This window comes from Tiliqua scincoides, chromosome 4 (assembly GCF_035046505.1).
Source record: "Tiliqua scincoides isolate rTilSci1 chromosome 4, rTilSci1.hap2, whole genome shotgun sequence".
NCBI classification, from domain to species: Eukaryota; Metazoa; Chordata; class Lepidosauria; order Squamata; family Scincidae; genus Tiliqua; species Tiliqua scincoides.
Window position 1 is genome coordinate 187,511,282 of NC_089824.1, and position 22,066 is coordinate 187,533,347.

General features: G+C 44.6%; 1 protein-coding gene across 1 annotated transcript in view; it reads right to left on the reverse strand.

Annotated features, from left to right (window-relative positions):
- NAV1 (neuron navigator 1) overlaps positions 1–22,066 on the reverse strand; it is a 326,783-nt gene that overhangs the window by 244,583 nt on the left and 60,134 nt on the right. The window contains exons 2-3 of the mRNA XM_066626528.1: positions 7,042–7,903; positions 4,768–4,871 (exon numbers count right to left, since the gene is read on the reverse strand). Of these exons, the coding sequence (XP_066482625.1) occupies positions 4,768–4,871; positions 7,042–7,871 (934 nt within the window). The 5' untranslated portion in view covers positions 7,872–7,903. The remainder of the gene's footprint in view (positions 1–4,767; positions 4,872–7,041; positions 7,904–22,066) is intronic.

The following is a 22,066-nucleotide window of genomic DNA, read 5'->3' on the forward strand; positions in this document are numbered from 1 at the left end:
TACTTAGAGGGCCCTCTTGCTTATTACATTACATGTAGCAGACCTGAGGTTTAACACAGAAAGCAGGTTCCATTCTGGGTTCAAGCCTGTGGCTAATACTAAACTTTTGTTCTAGTTGCTTTTAAAGAGATGGGCAGCCCAATCCTAATGGGAATGCCCATGCAGCGGTACAGCAGCACCAAAACGGCTGCCAGTGTCTCCCGAAGGGTCAGGAAGGCAGCTGGAGGTCTCTGGCGCAGAATTGAGGAGCTCTGTGTAGGGCTTTCAGGAGTGAGAGGGGGGATAGGATGTGGCAGCAGCCCTTGCTGCCATCCCTGCCACCTACCTGCTCAATTTTGTCCCCTCCCTACCTTCCCCTTGCCCTTTAACACCCTAGAATGCCTCCTCACCATTTGGCAGGGAACTTAATTGTTGACGGCTCCTGGGGCTTGGAGGCATGGAGACCCAGCACCTGCCTGTGCTTGCCTCCCCACGGGCGACTCTGTTTGTCATAACGTATCTTACAGCACATTTGCTACAGCCATCACCCAGGCAGTACACAGGAGACTGGTGCTCACCCAGGGTAGGACTGGGCCTTAAAAGAAAGAAAACAGCTTTTCTTCTCGCTATCAACAGTTTCCCAACTGACAGCACAATCCTATATAAGTTTACTTGGAAATATTGTTCAATGGGGCTTACTCCCAGGTAGGGATGCATAGGATTGCACTATAACAATCTGTAGAAACTAGCCTTCTTACCCACCTTCCCAGTATAGTCACAATACCACAAATGCTCAAAGACTATTTGTTTGCATTGGGGGTAAACAGTGAAGAATGTGCTATGTGGTGGAAGAGAAAACCATATATGACCATTTCAAACTAACTGCATAGAACTAACTGCACTTTGCTTTGTTAACAGGTTATTTTCTGAGAATGGGAGACCAGGGTCAGTGACTTGGACTCAAGTTGCAAAAATGTGTGATTTTTGCTGACAGTGACTCATGAGTCACGTGTGTGGGAAAACTCTGAAAAAGACTCGAGTCAGGGCCCCCCAGTAAGCAAGCACACCCAGACACAATGCTGACTCAAGTCTGCCTGTGTCTGGGTTTGCTTGTTTACTGTTTTTGTGGCATGAAAAGCTTTGTGGGGCCAGCATTCCAACTGGGCCAGCAGCAGGGAGTTCCAGACATGAGGCTGGGAACAGTTAATACTTCCTTTCCAAGCTGAGTAGGAGGGAGGCAGGAAATGACTTTTTGCCATCTCTGATAGGAAGAAAGAAACTGATTACACAGGCCTACAAAACTGAGGGTCAGAAAAGTTTTTCCCAAATGTTATGGTGGTTTGATAATTTGGGGTGCCGATTCCAAAAATGGCATCTGTTTTGCCCTATCAGGTCTAGTTTTGGAGATATAGTATAGCCTCATTAGTGAATGGTTCAAGTGGCTTCCTCATGAGGAAGCTGCTTGAACCATTCACTAAAGAGGCTATGCCATGTCTCCAAAACTAGACCTGATAGGGCAAAACAGATGCCATTTTTGGAATCGACACCCCAAATATACCAGGAATTGGTGTAACGTTTAAGGAAGCAAAACGTGTGTTGGCCTGTGTTATCATTGGACAAAGGCTAGGCGTGTTCATATTGTCTTTGGCTGAGGGAGGGCAAGAGGGGGAACCAAGGGGATTCTTGCCTTACAATCGGCTACAGAAGCCCAGGGAGGAGGAGAAAGGAGGAGGGGAAAGCAGGGAGATTCCTAGTGATCACACTTTCCTCCTCATGCCTGGCTGCTGTAAACTGAGCTCTGTTGTTACTTGGGAGGGGGAAGCCTCACTGAATGACCGGCTGAAGTGGGACTACTTCTGAGTACAGCTGCCAAGGATTGAGTCATCCTGGTAAGCCTTGCAGCTGCTGCACATGACCCTCCTTCCTCTTGCGGCTTCCATCCCCGCTCTCTCACCATCCCTTCCACCCTTTCTGCCCTCTTTACAGATAGGTGGGTAACATCAGGGGAGTGTTTAAAGTGAACTCCTACACACACACACACTTTAAGTAAAGCAAATAAAAATGTTGAATAAAAGGGATCATGCAATAGTAGAGCCTTGGTTCAGGAATTGCTTTCTATTGCTCATTATTTAACAAGTATGTTGCTTACCTTTTTGATGGCACACGCACTATCCAAGAAGAGCCTACAACATTCACACAATGACATTCCACACAGTACTTTCAACTGAAGAAAGAATGACTTCTGGGGGAAGAACTGCGTTACCTGGGGGAAGAACTGTTTTATTTCTTTCATTGTTCATATTTATATACCACTCTTCCTCCAAGGAGCTCAGTGTACATGGCTCCTTATCTTCCTTTCATCCTCACAACAAACCTGTGTGGTAGGTCAGGCTGAGAGATCTTGGCTGCCCCAAAGGCTACAATCCTATCCACGCTTACCTTGGACTAAGTCCTATTGACTATTATGGGACTTACTTCTTAGTAAACATGCACAGAATTTGGCTCACCATTACCCATGAAACTTCATAGGTGAGCAAGGATTTGAACTTGGGCCTTCCTGGCCCAGGACTTCCTCATTTCTTCATTCCCCTGAAAGGGGACAATACAACTGAATGCAACTGAATTTGTTGTGGGATTTGGCCAACGTTTAGAATAATCTAAGGCAGTGGTTTCCAAACTGTGGGTCTGGACCCACTGGTGGGTCACAACCTGATTTTTGGTGGATTGCCAAAAGATGATGGAAAAAAATCAAGTAATTGCCACGCCCCAAGGCTATTGAAAAATAAGGAAAAAATCATTTAATTAATTGATTAATTAATCAAATCTAATTAATTAATTAATTAGAAAAATTAAAAAGTTAAAAATTAATTGAAAGATTAATTAGCAAAATAGTTGCTAATTACTCTGCAAAGAGCTCAGCTCCTGCTGTTTGCAAGATAGCTGCTAACTGCCCTGCAAGGAGCTGAGCTCCTGCAGTTTGCAAGCATGCGTAACTAGAGAGAAAGACTAAGGGTCTTTATCTGGTCATCACTACTTATAAATAAATAAAATATTGTTTCTTTCTAGATCTCCTTTTTAAAAAGTCTGGTAAACCTAGGTGGATCCTGATAGAGTGTTGTTTTAAAAAGTGGGTCCTGGTGCTAGAAAGGTTGGGGACCGCTGATCTAAGGCAGAGTTCTGATCATATATTTATACTGGAAGAAGGGCAAGATATAAATGTAATAAGGCTGAAATCCTAAGCACACTTTCCTGGGAGTAAGCCCCACTGAAAACTGTTGGACTTATTTCTGAGTAGACCACCCTAGGATTGTGCTATAACAGCCCAATTCAGAACTGAAAGATGCAACCACACGAATCAGGTACAAAATGAAGCAAAGTGTTGAAACAAGCCAACAAAACAAATCAGAGCACCAAACAAAGCAACAAAGTGAAATCCAAAACATTTGTTTTTTGCCACTTAAAATCCTTCTCATATTTCTAAGCCTGCCTTTAAATTTTCGGTCTGGTGCTTTTTTCTTAAGTGTGCCAAGCAAAGTTATAGAAAGGACATCAATCAGCAGGCAGTGCTTCAGAATTGCAGTGCTATTTTCTATTTTCAGAATTGCAGTGCTATTTTCAGAATTGCAGTGCTTAGCTCCTTCCATTTATTTAACAATCCACAACTTACCTCTGGCTTCCATTTTATGTGGTGTCTACCATTACATTCAAAAATGCATCACCCTCTCTTTACTGTTATTACCAAAGTAGGAGGCAGCTAACTAAAGACAAGGCTCACAAAAGGAAATTTTCAACAGCTGGTTGCAGCTTATCTCCAACCTTGAAATTATTCTCAAATCATTGAGTCTGCTATAGAAATAATGCTGCAATCTATTACACTTCCTCCATTAGGTGAACATTTATCCAAATTTAATGGGAATTCTTCCACTTGAAACTGTCAAACTGCAGCAGTCAAGTCTTTTGTGCCTCAAAATGGCACCAAGTACAGAGAATCCAGAGTGGTGGATCCTGTTTCAGAAAAGGAGAGAATTGTGCAAAAGAGTCACTGATCTCTTTTCCTTGCATTGTATTTGAACCTGCTCTGCCTTATTTAGAGTTTAGTTCAAGGATCCTCAAGAACCACAGTATTGGCACATTCTAGAAGAGTGATTAGACTGCCTTATTCTGCCTAATAAGCCATTCTGATCTATTGCTGACCCTCATGAAAGGTGGTAAAGGAATACCATTTGCATTTTTTTTTAAGCAGCCAAAGAAACTACTCTCATTAAAATTGCCACCACACCAGGCAACATTGGTTATGTAGTGGAAGAGCTGGTTATTTCTCTTCAGTGGTAACTCTCTTAAGATTGCCCATTGCAATTCACTGCCAATCCACATATTTGCATGTTACCTGGGATTTTCCCTTCAAGTGGTAGCTGACAGCAAACACATGTAACAGGAGAATTACTGATGAGCAGAATGAATTAGAAAGCCCCTTTGGCTGAATTATAAAGCAATCTTGGTTTTTTTATACTCATTCAAGGGACACAAAGATTCCGGTTCTCAAATCAGCAAAAAGAAACAGACCAAGGCCAGTCGAGTAACTGGATTTAAAGTCTGGCTCAAAAACGGACAAGAACTACCTATAGTCAGTTGCCATTTAGTTGTTCAGTGGGACACAGAGGTGGTCACCAACTCCTACAGTCAAGTCAGTGCTCTGCCACCTCTCCCTGCTATCATGTGGCACACACCCTGCTCCAAGGCCTCTCTCTTTCCTTTCCCACAAGAGCTCACTCCAGCACTTCTACTTACCCATGCCTCTCACGCTGAGTTCAGGCCCTTCAACAGGGCTAGTCTGCTCATTGCATGCCTGCTCCTCCTTACAGAAGTTGTTCTTCTCCTTTTCACCCTGTCGTCTGTTGAGAAAGAGTCACCGTAACTTCATAGCCATTAGAGGTTCAATGCACATGAAGGTTCCATTCTGTCCATTCTTTAGCCCCTTGTCTGCCCTGTTCCTATATAAAGTGGAGCAGTCTAATTTTTCTATCAAAAGGTGCTTGGGGTTGAGGTTGAGGGGAAACCATGTAGTCCTACTCCTCCATTGTCCCAGACAATTTTCATATAGCTTGGTTCCAATCCAAGAAGTGAACCAATCTGTGGATTACGTCCCACATGTCTGGAGTGACTGAGCATAGAGAGGTGGAGAGATGCAGAACCTGGCTCCCCTTACCTAGACTCCTCTTTTGCTCTAAAAACAGCACCCTCGCCTTACACAAGAGTAAACCAGGCACATAAATAATATGACATGGCTGCCATCATCACATCTAGATGAATTCTAAGCTATGGATTGATTGGTTTTCTGCTGCAGACTTACCATCTAACCCTGGGCAAGCCCATTTTTTACATTTAAGGCAGGAAAAGTGTAAAAAGATGCTTGGGTAGGAACATCTTGAGTGTGGTATAGATGGGAAGAGTCTGAATGGGTGAGGAAAAGGGTGGAGCTTTGAGTAACCAATTCTGGGAGCATCTACTGCTACAGGTGCATGCATCATTTCCCCCTTTGCGAATGCTTTGACTTTCAACTTGGCTAGTTCTGTTTATTATCTGCAGTCACCTGTAAACAATCAGGAAGATATTACTGCAAGGACTTTGACACACCCTGCAAGGCAAATGTGGGACATTGACTCTTCAAGAGGATGTCACTATGAAACTGAAGAAAGGCTGCAACCCTCCTACCAGAATTAGCATTGTCCAGGTAGTTTTGTCATCCTCGCCTCTAATTGTCACTCTGCTAGTATATATATTCTCCTAATTCCTGTCAACCTTAAAACTACCAAAACTCTGTATAGGATTTTCGAGCAGCTGAATTCCTTGCCCTATGGGCCACTCTTATGATTCTGGTAGCTAATGCCCCAATCCTGTCCAATTTTCCAGTGTGGGTGCAACCATGGCAATGGGGTGTGCATGGCATCTTGTGGTGGGGAGGCAGTCAGAGAGGCCTTCTCAAGGTAAAGGAACACTTGTTCCCTTACCTCGGGGCTGCATTGTGGCTGCACCAGTGCTGGAAAGTTCAATAGGATTGGGCCCTAGCTGAGTAATATATAAGTTTTGAAGCTTTCTGAGTGTGGTTCTTGGTGTAGCAGTGGTGCAATTTCTTGACCATGCACCTCCAGATTAGAACTTAACACAGCTTTGTTGTGCCTCAGCAATGATCGGTTGAACCATTACATGAAGCAATCCTGCAGTTGGTTTAACATGTGTGAAACTTTGCACAGATCCACTGAAGCCAAATCTGCGTCAGTGCGGTCTTATGAATGGGCCTTAAGTGTATCTAAATGGAAGATTCTCTTGTTACCAAGCTGTTTCTCCCACTTTTGACTCATATATTCTGCATGTGTGATAACTTCAAGGGGGTAGTTGGGTCCAAAAATAATGACTTTTGCAGCACCTTAAAGGCAGGCAGCTCAATCCTACCTAAATTCCCTCTTGCCAGTGCAGCAGGGCCAGTGTAGCTTGTGCTGTATCCCATGGGGGAATTCTGTAATCTGAAGGTCCCTTTGAGGAAGGCGAACAGTTGTCCACTTGACCTGAGGAAAGCCCTAGCCGCAACAAGGACTGGCCCAAGTCTGAATAGATCTGTCTTGGCAGATCAGGCCCTGGAAGGGGGACTGGATATAGCATGCACTGCTGCTACCAACCCCACTCCCCTCCTGGGCCCAATCCCAAGCCTCCAGAACCGTCGTCCTGTCCCTTCCAGCATGTACAGTGCAGCTCTTTTGGACTAACTAGAGTCCAGTAGCCATCTGATGGAATGGGCTCCAGTCCTCAAAAACTTGTGCTAAAATAAATGTGTTAGTGTTCAAGGTACCATAAGACTTTTGGTTGTTTTTATATATTTGTTGAAATGCTAACCTTTCTCTCAAAAAAACAAAGTGAATGGGAAGACTGCACTTCCTTTCACAACTAGTTTTGGTGGAAAGGGAGCAAACTAGGAGATCTCCCCCTTTTCTCACCCCTCTAAGGTGGGTGCCTCAGGTAGACATAACCATGAAAATATCTCCATTGAAGTTAGAAAATTACACTTACCGATAATGGAAAGGGGCTACGGTGGCCATGATGGGATGGTTGTTCTGTGGCGCAGAGGAAAAGCTGATAGATCCAGTGTGTAGCACAGGGCCTTTATTGAGGTTGCTTGTGTCCAGTGAGATCACCAGGGGTTTCTCCTCTGTCTTGGATGTTCCACTTCCTTTCCAGTTTGCTTCTGAGGCCCACTGGCCTTTCACTGGACAGCTCTGAGGCCTTTTCATGGTGGTTCCCTCTGAAGATCTCGACAACAGAGTCTCACTATACAGGCTGAGATGGGAAGGACTCTTTGCTGGGAGCTGAGAGGGTTTTGCAGCCTCAGGAGTTGCCCCAGGCTTCCCAAGACCCCTCTTGGCACCAAGGCTGCTATTCTCTTCTCCATGTTTTGAAGTATCCTTTCCTTTCTCTGTAGCTTGAGCTACAGCTTTCTTAGTTGCTCCAGTGGCTCTGGAACTGGCCTTATGCATCCCTTTAGGGCTGCTGCAGCCAGACACCACACCCTGGCTAAGGCTGGATTCAATCCCATCTGACACACCATGGCTCTCAGACCCTTCTGTTTTCTCCTGCCCAGGGCTTGAGGCGGCTGGGGTCTTGGGGATGGCCTTCTGCTTAAATCCTTTAGGAGTTCCACTGCCAGAGCCAACCAGTGCCTTCCCTGTCCTGGGTGATGATGCCCTCTGTGAGGGAACAGCACCCACAGTGTTCTGCCTTGGTGGCAACTTGGGGGATGCTGCAAGGGTGTGTATCTTGCTATGAGATGCAGCTCTGGGTACTGGGATAGAGGAGGCATAATGGCTACGTCCAGCTGCGTTCACATTGGCTGTTCCATTCATTATCAGCAAAGCTTGGTTGGAGGGTGTTCAATCTAAGAGAAGAAAAAGGCAGAGCAAGTTAATACTGGTGCTTCTGTAGCCAAGTCTACCTATCCAAGTACCAAGCCCTGTTAGAGGTCCAGAGAGGTCCAGGCCACTTTCAGCTTTTGAGGTCCCTAATTATAATAAAGAATGATGTCACATGAAAACAAAATAAAGCATCAAAAAGCCCACAGTGAGACATAAGTTGAATTGTTTTTATTTATTAACCCTTTTCTCTATCTAAATGTGAGGTCCCCTTTGACCCTGAGACCCAGGCCAAACAGCTCTCCTGGTTCCCCTCCCTCTGATTGGCCCTGCCAAGTACATTACACTGGGATGAAACATGCAGGGACATGCTGGGTTGCCAAGTGGTTAGCCTACCTCGCATCTACCCTTTTACTAATTCTCACTAATTCTGGAGTGTTCAAAAAAAGCTTTCTGTGATTGGCTTAAAGGCAACAAGCAACAGGAATCATTCCATCTTGATCAGTATCTCACAACACTCTAGTTGTCATAAAATTTGTTCTTTCAGTTCAGCCTAACACAGTGCTATATATTAACATAGTGCTCTATAATCCACAATGTCTTTCTCTATGGTTAAGATCCTACAGGACTATTTAAATTTTACTTTTTAAAAATTGAAAAGAAAAAAAATGAAGAGAGAAAATCAGTAATTAAAGCCTCATCCAACTGTGGGAACCTAAACAGACATTGGGGCACTTAGGAAATGGTATCCATCATGAATCCCCCAGGCAGCAAAAAACATGGTAAGGACTAGCAACCAGGAATGTTTTAATTAAAGGCACAGGAGTCTTAAAAACTTTGCCTGTCCATGTTAGACAGATTGACACTACAATTATTTTTTCTTGCCTCTTCCCACCCCCACCCCCCAATAAAAACCACTACAAATTGGGTCTAAAAAAATCTGGAAGAAAAACATAGAAAATGTGGATGCAGCAGTTTGATAACATTGCCTGAATTTTCCATTTAAAAAATGAAATAACCAAGAATGGCAATTCCAAAGAAAAGAATCACTGTGAATCTACAATTTTCTCTTTCTATCAAATTTAGAAGACGTTACTGTTAGGGCTAAACTAAATATCACTTTAAACAAATAACTTTTGTTTCTGTTTTTTTCTTTTTCTTTTATTGATCGCACTGAGATAAGTCTAGTGCCACTAAACTGGTGAGTGCTTGTGTGTGGCCTTTAGCCCCTTGCCATGGTGCCTCTTCTGATTGCCCCCCTCCACGTTCACAGAAAAAAGTCTCAGAAAAATACAACAAATAAAATTAATGGTGAACATTTCCAGTCTTGTTTCCTAATGCTGTCTAAAAAACAGAGAAAGTTGGTATAAAAATACTGATTTCTATAATTCAGACATGCTAAATCAGAACCTCATCAACTTAGGGTGTTGAAAACATTTCTGGGAGACTCACATCCCTGGGCAGGTATGATTTTTTCTGCAGTACCCTTGCATGTACACACATGTGCACATGCACTTACACTCACAGCATTGCCAAAATATTGTTTTCCATTTCTTCCTAAGTTGTTAACCAGTGGATTTCATGAGAAATTGAGGTTAAGAAGAGGACACTGAAAACATTTCTTCACTTTCCCTTTTCTGGTTCCTGGTTCCCAAGTACTAGCAGCTCTGATTGAGACTCAGGATGCATAGCCTTTGATTGGTCCTGGGAAGTCTCTCACATTACAAACCATTGTGGATGCAGCTGGGAAACCTGCCAAATGCAGCTGGCTTGCAAGACTGTTTCCCTCCTCTGCAAATCTCACTTTTGGGGAGGGTGCAACTGAGAGACACTGTGGGACTTAGCATGGTGGTAGAGGCTGCATGAGCAGTAAGCGGCCCAATGAATGTTCAGCCAATCTAAGGCACATGACTGCATCTCTGCAGCTTTAATGCTGTAGAAAAGATGCGGTAATGACATTGTAGGCAGGGTTGAAAGGCACTTGCAGAGACATATCTTGACTCGATACAGATAGTGCTTTGACCCTTGTTTACAAAGAGTTCACATGACATGAATGTTCTTGCACACTGAACCCAAAGTAGTATTAAGTCTCTCAATATATGGTCCCACTGATATGCTGCCACCGCCAGAGTCACTAGGTGATTCCGGGATCCTAAACAATGAGTAAAAAAATACCTGAACCTATGAACAATGTATTAATGTCCTTTCCAGCACAGCGTTCTTCTGAGTAGCACAGGGCAGAAAGCATGAAGCCAAGCAATCTGGATGCAATGATGAGACTGAAGCCAACTGAGATGGTTGCGTCATGCAGCAGATAGGTGGAGCACTCCCATTTCTATCTACTCACTTCCTTTACTCTTCCTCCTTCCATTCCTTGAATTGGAAAAAGAGGAAAATAGAGTGGAAGAAGTGTAGAGAGAGAGAGGTGGACTAGAGTGTCTCTGAGAGACACTCTGGTCCACCATTCTCCTCTCCTCCACACTTTTTATTCTGCTCTGTCTCCCTTATTGCTTATGTTCTTATGTTCTTAGCTGCTGTCATATACACAGGGCCTTCAGCCATTTGTGTTAGTGGCCCCAAGACACAGAATAGCAGCATGGCTTTCATGCTGCTGGGCAAAACTTAAGGCGGTGGATTATGAGATCCACCGTCTAAAGCTCCAGGAAGGATTGGGGCCTAGGTGACCTTGGACCATTTATAGTGTCTCAGCCCAAGTTATTGCACAAAGTTGTTGTGAGGACAAATTACGAACTGTTTTAGGAAGGGTAGGATGTAAATGTAATACATAAATCTTAAGCCTATTCACACCCACCATTCTCCCATAGTAAAGTGCCACATGCAGGCCAGGCCAGTTGCACTGTTCCTTCCCACCTTCTCACTGCCCAGCTGAGAGGACAATATGACAACTAGCAGAATCCTAGGCATGCCTACTCAGCAGGGCTTGCTTCCAGGAATGTGTGTACAGTATAGGAGCTCAGTCAATTTTAACATAACTTTCCTTGCACTTCAGAAATTTCTAAAATAGCAACTACTATTCACAGAAAGATCTTCAAATTTCATGAAGTGTCTCTGAAAAACTCAATGCTATTATCAACATGACAAAAAGATGAGTCAAGAGTGAACATGCCCCAGAATACGTGAGTACCGGAAAGAAATCCAGGATACTTTGCCAGCACCTCTCTCCCTGGATGCGAGATCCATACTATGGAAAGGAAACGGTCAATTACACGAAGGAAATATAAAGGCAGTCCAGAGGCAACCAAGGACCCAATCCTATCCAGCTTTCCAGCACAGGTGCAACCACAATGCAGCCCTGAGGTAAGGGAACAAATGTTCCCATACCTTGAGGAAGCCCCTGTGACTGCCTCCCCACCACAGGATGCAGTGGATGGCCCAGCTGCCCTGGCACTGGAAAATTGGATAGAATTGGACCCCTAGTTATTTGCAGTAGGTTCTGGGTTCAGACATGGGGATGGAAACATTAAAGTGTTATTGTAGGCAATTTTGCAGCAAGTAGGTGCTCTGAGCGTGTGCACACTGAGTTTGCGTGCGGGCGCAAACTCATCCACATCAATATTTTGAGTAAGTGATCAAGGTATTTAGGTTCTTCTTCTAGATTCTGTCACAAATGTGGGTAAATCTCTTTTGTGGACTTCAGGCTCCTGTCTGTAAAATGGGAATAACTAGAATTTGTTTATACAATAACCATCCCTGACTGAAGGCACATTGCAGTGGAAGCTAAAAAGATAAATCTCAGCTCCAAGAATCTGATAATCTAAAGTCCACCAAATACAGTACTTCTTTTTGAGTGGTAACATTCATAAAACAGACAGGGTACCTTATGCACCACTTGTAGATCACTAAGGGCTCAACCCTATTCAACTTTCCAGTGCTAATGCAGCCACGCCAACTGGGCATGCCCTTCATCCTGCAGTGGGGTGCAATCACAGAGGCCTCCTCAAGTTCCCTTACATCGCGGCTGCATTGTGGCTGCATTGGCACTGGAAAGTTGGATAGGACTGGGTCCGAAGACAATAAAATGCCACAGCAGACACTGAAAAAGTCAAAACTGTCTAAAAATTCCACTAACAGATTTTGAAAACAATCACCTTAGATCCTAGAGAACGGATGTCTGCCAGACAGAGATGTGCTAACTCTGTCACCCATTGCAACAGCCACCTGCGCAGGGCTTCAGGGCTGCAGTCTGGTATTCTCTCAGCTGCACTGCAGCCATCTAGAAGAGATAATGCTTTCTTCCTACCAGGGCTCCCATGCAAAAGCCTGTTCCAAAGCCCCTGCTCCCTGATCTCATTCATGATCAAGAGAGGACAGCAGAGATGGTACAGGCTGCAAACAGCCTCTGCTCTGAGGAGCGTTCCCTGCATTACAGAACTTCCTGCACTGCAGCGCCCAGCCCTGCCAGCTCACTGAATGAAAACTTCCAGCATTGCAGCCCAGCACTGGCTGCCCTTGGAAGAAAGAACAGGAAAGGAGAGATGGGGAGGGAGGGTTAGACTCACCCAAGCCTTGGGCTGTACAGCCACCGCTCACACACTGCAGCTCCTTACGCGCAGGAATGCAAAATCTGGGAGTTCAAATCCCATTTCTCACCAGATGTTTGCTGACCCAACATCCTTCTCTCATGTACAGTATCCCATACTGCCTGCCAGGCAGCTAAAGTACAGCAGGGAGGCAGCCTCTCCAATGCTAAGCTAATTTACACTGCTAAGCCTTTTTGATGCAAACTCTCTGCCCCTGTCACACTTGTCAGATCATCAGCTGTTTATCAATAGATCAACTAAGAAGTGAGTCTTTCTAGTTTGGAGGAAAAAAAAAATGTTCTCCTTTCCTATTTGTCCCAATTCTTCTCAACCCTCCCTTCAGCGTATTCCTACAGCTGCTCTCTTGGCTCTAAGCTTGCTCCATCTGGAAAGGCAGGAAAGAGGGTTAGTTCCTCAGAGGAAATTTGCTCTGGTTTTATGGCACTTCAAGGACACTATTCTCATCGGCTCATTTCCTCAGATGCTGTCAGTTTGCAAGGACAGTTCCAGGGAAGGACTATCAATGGGAGACGGACGGTACATCCTATGCATGGCTGCTCAGAAGTAAGTTCCATTGTGTTCAGTGAAGCTTACTCCCAGGAAAGTGCGTACAGGATTGCAGCAGGAGTCACTTTGATTCTGACTTGGCATGCGCTCGTGGTCAAGTCACTTATTTCCACATCAGTTCTGACTTCCAGCATAGAAACATAACTCAAACTAGTTTATGTATAATCTTTGTAGCTTAAAGCACATGACTGGGCTAAGACTTGGTCCTGTTTTCACAAACACAGATCTTCCTCATCTTGATAATCTGTGATGAGGGAAAGGCAGTGGTGTAGCTAATGATCGTATAGCCCGGTGCCAAGCTCAAAATGTTGCCCCGGAAATGATGTCACAACTGGAAGTGACATCACACCCAAGCTTTTTAAATAGTGAAAATTGGGAGGAACCCACCTCCTCCCCCCAGTGGTTCACCACCCACTTGCTCTGCTGCCTCCCCCCAGTCAGTGGCATAGCTAAGGCATCTATCTATCTGCTACATGGGGTCAAAGAAGATTTTGTAGCCCCCCCCACCCCCCGCATGACAAAATCAAATTTAACTAAGTAAATAAATGAGTTATTGGTTCCAAGCTGTATCATAATAACATCTCAATGACACTCAGAACAAACAGTCTCATAGGTCCATTTGGAGTTAAGCAAATCTACTTTTTTTCCACAAGGCAGTGTTTTCATTTTCTGGTTAATTGGTCATATCTTTTGATAGAAAACAGCTATTCCAGTGCAGTTTGTTTCATTGCATTCTGCATTAAATTACCTTTCCAATGATCTATAATATGATGGTATTATTCATACATACCAAGATTTTCACAATTTTGGTCACTAGTATCAAGCTCAGCTTGTTGCCCCCCTAAAGCTTGATGCCCCGTGCAACTGCTACCCCCTGCACCCCTTAGCTACAGGTCTCGTGGGTCTTTAAAGTGATGTGTCTTTTGTCTTTGTCCTAGTCATGGCCAGGGCCCAATAGGTTTTCTGATTGGGCTTTCACTAATACTCTTCAATACACGTAGCTAGGAAGAGTTACAAGACATGATGTGTATGCACAAGTTACAAGACATGATACATATCTGCAACCTCCTGATTTTAGAAATGGGTTATGTCAGATGCAAGGGAGGGGACCAGGATGCAGGTCCTTGTTATCTGGTGTGCTCCCTGGTGCATTTGGTGGGCCACTGTGAGATACAGGAAGCTGGAGTAGATGGGCCTATGGGCTGATCCAGCAGGGCTGTTCTTATGTTCTTAAGAGTTACAAGTTTCAGAGCAGAACATAATAATCTGCTAAACTGAGCATAAGTCTAAAGGCATCTATTCATTCCCTGGTTAATTCACACAGTTTACTCTTCGTTGGAGATACTCATAAGAACATAAGAACAGCCCCACTGGATAAGGCCATAGGCCCATCTAGTCCAGCTTCCTGTATCTCACAGCGGCCCACCAAATGCCCCAGGGAGCACACCAGATAACAAGAGACCTCATCCTGGTGCCCTCCCCTACATCTGGCATTCTGACTTAACCCATTTCTAAAATCAGAAGGTTGCGCATACACATCATGGCTTGTACCCCATAATGGATTTTTCCTCCAGAAACTTGTCCAATCCCCTTTTAAAGGCGTCTAGGCTAGATGCCAGCACCACATCCTGTGGCAAGGAGTTCCACAGACCGACCACACACTGAGTAAAGAAATATTTTCTTTTGTCTGTTCTAACCCGCCCAACACTCAATTTTAGTGGATGTCCCCTGGTTCTGGTATTATGTGAGAGTGTAAAGAGCATCTCCCTATCCACTCTGTCCATTCCCTGCATAATTTTGTATGTCTCAATCATGTCTCCCCTCAAGCGTCTCTTTTCTAGGCTGAAGAGGCCCAAACTCCGTAGCCTTTCCTCATAAGGAAGGTGCCCCAGCCCCGTAATCATCTTAGTCGCTCTCTTTTGCACCTTTTCCATTTCCACTATGTCTTTTTTGAGATGCGGCGACCAGCACTGGACACAATACTCCAGGTGTGGCCTTACCATAGATTTGTACAACGGCATTATAATACTAGCCGTTTTGTTCTCAATACCCTTCCTAATGATCCCAAGCATAGAATTGGCCTTCTTCACTGCCGCCGCACATTGGGTCGACACTTTCATCGACCTGTCCACCACCACCCCAAGATCTCTCTCCTGATCTGTCACAGGCAGCTCAGAACCCATCAGCCTATATCTAAAGTTTTGATTTTTTGCCCCAATGTGCATGACTTGACACTTACTGACATTGAAGCGCATCTGCCATTTTGCTGCCCATTCTGCCAGTTTGGAGAGATCCTTCTGGAGCTCCTCACAATCACTTCTGGTCTTTACCACTCGGAAATGTTTGGTGTCATCTGCAAACTTAGCCACTGCTCAACCCTGTCTCCAGGTCATTTATGAAGAGGTTGAAAAGCACCAGTCCCAGGACAGATCCTTGGGGCACACCGCTTTTCACCTCTCTCCATTGTGAAAATTGCCCATTGACACCCACTCTCTGCTTCCTGGCCTCCAACCAGTTCTCAATCCACGAGAGGACCTGTCCTCTAATTCCCTGACTGTGGAGTTTTTTCAGTAGCCTTTGGTGAGGGACCGTGTCGAACGCCTTCTGAAAGTCCAGATATAAAATGTCCACGGGTTCTCCCGCATCCACATGCCTGTTGACCTTTTCAAAGAATTCTATAAGGTTCGTGAGGCAAGACTTACCCTTACAGAAGCCATGCTGACTCTCCCTCAGCAAGGCCTGTTCGTCTATGTATTTTGAGATCCTATCTTTGATGAGGCATTCCACCATCTTACCCGGTATGGATGTTAGGCTGACCGGCCTATAGTTTCCCGGGTCCCCCATCTTTCCCTTTTTAAAAATAGGCGTAACATTTGCTATCCTCCAATCTTCAGGCACCGTGGCCGTTTTGAGGGACAAGTTGCATACCTTAGTCAAGAGATCTGCAAGTGGGATTGGAACTCAGCAGTAATGGCATGGCAATGCTCGTAATGGCAAGTATTGGGATAAGAAAGTAATGATGGAACCCAAAAAGAGCAGATTTTAGTTTGTTTTTGTTTCTCCCAATGTTAGAAATTCCTCTAAACCTCAGAAGGCTCTGACCTGACAAGAGTTCATACAAACTGGCCCAGTTTGACCCTCAGAACATTTAGAAACTGTGTTTCTGTGACTGTTCCCTTTTCTTTCATTTAGTCACCTAGAAGACCATATGGTATCGTGATACCATTTTACTGAGTGCAGGTTTTGACATTACTTCATCATGGCTGCCATAATGTTCTTTCTCTTTTGGACAATAGCTTGCAGCACCTGCCAGTTAGACTAGAACAAGGAGGCAGCCTTGCCAAAACTAGGATAATTTCCTTCACTGTGCCATAATCTAAGATGCACTGAGAAGAACCTGCTTCATGTCTCACTGAAATCAAGGGCCTTCCAGACTGCTGTTCTGGAATGCCCTTCCACGGGACTGTTTGTTTGATTCTGTCCCTTCTGCCATTCCACAAGCAGTTTAATGCCTTTCTTTTACTGTGCGCTATCAGTTGCAAGCTCCTATGTTTGGTTAGTGCTGTTTTTTATATATATTTTTTACTGCTGTTTGATTTAGCTGTTCTTGGCTGTTTAGCTGATTTTGGCTTTTATTTGGATTAGGTTTTCTTAATGTTTTGAATTTATTGGATTATAAACTGCTTTGCAATGTCTTGAGGATATAAAGTGCTATATAAATTCAGTAAATAAATGAAACAAATGTATGTGTAATATATTTTATGGTCTATGTTTAAGGGCTACCTTTTAGACTCTTTGTAAATTCACATTCTCTGATTGGTTGGTGTACCTCTGCACAGCTTTTTCTATGCCAGTACTGTTTGCTCTTCTCCCCTTTGCCTTGGAAGCTTGCCAGACTTGGCCATCAGCCATCACCAGTTTCACTATACCCTGTCTGTCTGCTCCTCAGTTTTAGGATTTTGTTTTGCTTGAGGTTTAGGTACCCAACTCAGACATCATTCAACTTTTCACCAGGCAGAAACTCAACACATGGGCTCCATTAAACCCTTGCATGATTATTCGCATAGCACATGGGTCTGATGTTGGGTCCAAGCGCACCTCACCCATGAGGAACAAGTAAGTCTAAGGCTTGAACTTGGAACTTCATGACCTAAGGCTGGAACTTAGCTTGGGGAACAACTTAAGAATGTGTGTGCTCAGGTGGCGGATTCCACTTCAGTGGGAATGGGGGTTTGGGGTTTATAACATTGCCTATGAAGCTTCTGGTTTGGCCAAGCCTCGCATAAATACCAGGAGCCTGACTTTTTGCCCTGGCTTGGTTTACAGCAGTGGTTCTCACACATTTAGCACCAGAACCCACTTTTTAGAATGAGAATCTGTCAGGGCTGCCAGAAGTGATGTCATGACCAGAAGTTACATCCTCAAGCAGGAAAAAATTTTACAATCCTAGGCTGCAATCCTACCCACACATACCCAGGAGTAAGTCCCATTGACTATCATTGTTAAAATAATACACCTAGCAGCTTGTTAAAAGTACAGGTCTGTAACATTTCCCCAAATGCAGTCACATACCATGGTAGCATCAAGTCTAATATATTAAAAATAAAATATTGAATGGGGACCCACCTGAAATTGGCTCGCGACCCACCTAGTGGGTCCCGACCCACAGTTTGAGAAACACTGGTCTACAGAACAATTCCATTTGTTTGTTGTACTTTAAGCTCCACCTCAAGGTATCTCCATCTGCTGCTGAGATCCTCTGGTTTTCTCAGCTTCTTGTATTGGCTGCATAATTACCTTGGGCTCTCTAGTCCACCAGTTCTTTCTGACATCTGGCATTTTTGCCCTCCTGTTCAAGCAATGTCTGCACCTGCTACCGATCATGCAGTGCTAAGCATCAGACCAGCAAGGAGCTGCTGAACAGTCAGCAACATCACCAAGGCATTGTGCCAGGGAAGTTCACCACTGTGGCTCTTTTCCAAGGGGAGATATGAAGATTCTGACGGCAAAATATGAAAGGAGGAGGGAAGAGCAGGGGAGAGAGGGAAGAGATGATGTAACGGAGACTCCCCCATGCACCGCCTGGCAGCTAGGACTGTGCTGCCAAGTCAGATGCCAAATAGTATCGGGTTCTGTGGTGCCGGGCCTGGTTTGGAATGTCTCCCATCTAAGAGAGAAGCGAAATATAGGTCAGCCCTTCAGAGTGCATCAGAGGATACAGCACAATGAATGCCAAAAAAACTCAGGTTGAGGGAATCACTCTAATCCCAGAGCAGAATCAGACTGGCAGTGCGCTTAATCTTTAAAAAGCACAGCAGGCTCTGAGACCCAGGCTGCATCTCTGCAAAAGGTCACAGGCTTACCATCCCATCCACTAGCGTGCAACTATATCAATATGAAAATCTAGTTTCCTGCTACACTTGTGGCCGCAACTATTTGGCCAGCAGGCCTGTTCAAGTGGATGGGCAATAGATAGATCACAATGATGGAAAGAACTGTTTTATTTTGCAGACGAGATCGGAGTGCTTTCAGATATGAGCAACAACTGCACAAGCTTGATGGTACTGGAAGCTGGCAAGACACAGTGCTCCCTTCATGCTGTTTTAAGGAGGGGAGGAGGACAAACTGCAGCCCAAGTGGAAAGAAGAAAGGATCAAGGCACCTAGAAATTTGGGAGAGATCACAAGTAGTATTCTGCTGAAGAGCAGGCAGAACTATCATCATATTCCATTTGTCCTGCATACCAAATGAGCACTGAGCAGCTTAATCATTAGGACAAATCTGTCTCAGGATATATCCAGATAGCCATTTTGAAGATGTATCAAGGTCACACCTACTCCCTTCAGTTCATTCTGTGCTGACATATCTGTGCTGCGCTGGTTCCCTGTTTGTCCTTCTTGACTATTATGGACTAGTGCATCAGTGGGGCAAAGTCTCATCATGATAGAGAGCTGTTTAGGGCTACAGATCTTCCTTACCCAAGGAGGAATTGAACGTGTCCTTCCTGGGATGGCTAGAAGTAGGTATGTAATGAGGCAAAGCAGTCCACTGAAAGTGTACCTTAACAGCTTTTATTGACAGAGGAGGAGAATGTGCATTTCTTTCTCTGTAGCCATGGAAACATCTAGTGAGGTTCACAAGGAACCAAACCAATATGGGCTGGAAACAACCCTTTCCTTTCTCATTCCCAGGGCTTTACTTCCACAGTGTATTTGATCCTATTACATGGATCCTTTCCATTCTCCTAGCATGAGTTTAACCTCTTATCTAGGCTTGGCCAGTCCCTATCAAGGTCATACTGTATTTCTGTATATGTAGCCATTGAATGATGCCAGGGCTGACCTAAGACCTGCTGGCGCCAGAGACAGCATGCCAAACACTGCCCCTTTATGTGGTTGATGTGTCAGCGTCTACTCCAATGTTCTAGCCTCCAGCTCTCCTTTCCTCCACTTCAGCTTTGTTCCCCACTTTCTTGTCCAATCCAGATAGTGGCAGGAGAAGGATCAGTGGAGGTAAGCAGGCAGATGCCCCCTGCCAGCCTACTTCCTGAGGCAACAACTTCAGTTGGCCTCATGGATGGACCGGCCCTGCAAGATGCTATAAGTTGCTCATCCCTTTCTCCTCCTCCTCTCCCCCCTGTGTTGTGTATACCATTTGCTCATCATCCCCACCCGTTTCTCCAACCTTGACCCCTTTATTTTTAGGCCCCCATAATGCCTACCTAGTCTTGCTGATCTCATTTCTGCTTGCTCCCCCCACCCCCAAAGCCCCACTTGTGTATGTTTGTATCTGCATGTTATGGGTGAGCCATCATTGATTTGGAAGGAGTTCAGGCTGAAGATTTTGGTGGCGACCCCCTCTTCCTCATGTAGAAAATCAAGAGCCTGCATCAAGAACAGTCCAGTGGGGAACAGAGAGGAAGACTCGGTCTGAATGACATGAATGTCTCTCTGAATGACTCTGTCTGACTCTGGCATCCTGAATGACATGCCTTTGACCAAAGTCAGACAAGCAAACACTCGAGAGTTTGCTCAGATGCTGCATCCCACATGAAGGTGAGATGTGAGTGAAGAGCCAAGTGAACCTTTCATTGAAAGAAGAATATTTATCTCAGACAGCGTCCCGTGATGCTTGAAGCTGCCTTCAACATTTCTAAATGAACAACCATTCACTTGCAATCCATGTCACTGCAAAACAGTAGGGCGTACATGTTCTTCCATCACTTTGCATCTGATCAGTTCCTGGCAGCTCTGGAGCAACCATCTCTCCTCCCACTTCACAAGCAAAATAAGAGGCTTGTTCTGTCTGTGTTGACATGGACAAGGTAACAGCACTAACATCCTCATTTCACCTTGAACTCTAGCTGGGATTTTGAGATTTTGTGAGTCAGAATGCAGCCTATGTTTTACCATTTTGGCATCCAATGGGGGGGGGAGCCCCTGGCACCATTCTAAGTAGGCCTTACAACTCTGTGCAGTCAGTATTAGTATCCCCATATCGCAGTCAGAGAGCCAAAGTGACTAGCAGCCCAGTTCTAAGCTCCCCGGCACCTGCTAGAGTAGCAGCACCAAAATGGCTATTGCTGCATCCAGCAGGTGCCAGGAAGCAGCTGGAGGTCTCCTCAGGGTCTCTTTTTGTCCCCTTCCCCAGGGAAAAGCCCCAACCCCTGCAAAAGGGCTTCTCAAGTCTGTGCCGGCTATTTTGCCAGCACAGAGTTGAAAGAATCCACGTTGGGCCGGAAGTGCTGACATAGCCGTGCCAGGCCATGTTGGTCACACCCAGGTTCCAGGCTCTTTTTTCAAGTCACTGGCCCTGAGTCATGAGTTGAGTCGGGGAGAGTGACATCCATGACTTGAGTCGACTTGAATGGTCCAAAACGGCCACTTAGCGCGACTCAAGTTGAGTCAACCCGAGTTGAATGCCAATCCTTGGTACTCATTCCTCCCCAAGCACACTTTCTGGAATAGGAGGTCACCATAACTTTCTTTCTGAAGATCCTGGCTGTCTTTCAGATTTGGGGAAGCAATTGTTTCTTGTGGCTCACTCTAAAGCAGTGGTTCCCAAACTTTGTAGCACCAACACCCACTTTTTAAAATGACACTCTATCAGGAGCCACCTAGCTTGATCAGATTTTTTTTAAAAAAGGAAATCTAGAAAGAAATATTTTATTTATTTATAAGTAATAATAACCAGAAAAAGACCCTCAAACTTTCTCTCTATATTTACACATGCTTGCAAACTGCAGAAGCTCAGTTCCTTGCAGGGCAGTTAGTAGCTATCTTGCAAATTACAGGAGCTGAGCTCTTTGCAGGGTAATTAACAGCTCCCATATCTACTTTTTCAATAGAGCCTGAGACAATTAATTACCTGATCTTTCCATCGCTCTTTGGTGGTGATGGAAAAAAATCAGGTTGCGACCCACCAGTGGGTATCAGTTTTGAAATTTATGATAGTGGTGATAAACTATGGTATAGATCAGGGGTGTCAAACTCATTTCATGCAGAGGGCAGAATAGCATTCATGATGCCTGCTTAGGGCCGAAAGTGATGTCATTAAGCAGGAAGTGATGTCATTAAGCAGGTCATGACCAAAAGTAAGCACTTTTTCTCACTTGGAACTCATTAGCTGCAAATGACAGAAGAGAAAAATATACATATCTTGATCATATTCAAGATATGGGAGAGCTCAGTTTTCAAGTGGGCTGCCTTTTCAGCAGTAACACCGCAGCATGGCTCAGCAGCTGAGAGCCTGAGGGCCAGATGAAAAGCTCCCACGGGCCACATTATGTTTGACACCCCTGGTATAGATAGTGCTTCAAGCCTCTTGATGGTGTGGAAATTTGTTAGCTAATGCAAGATTGATATTTCTGGTTTTAAATCTAATTTTCCATTTTTCTTTTATGTTCTGTAGCTACTAAGGATATTTTTTTTGTTTAATTTTATAACCTGACATAGCTGTATGACATTGTAAGAAACCATTACCCTGCCAGCAATGCTTCTTGCTAGGATGTTGTTGTTGGATGTATGCCCACAAAGGTTATTCTGATTCTGATTCAGTAGGTACCGACCCACAGTTTGGGAA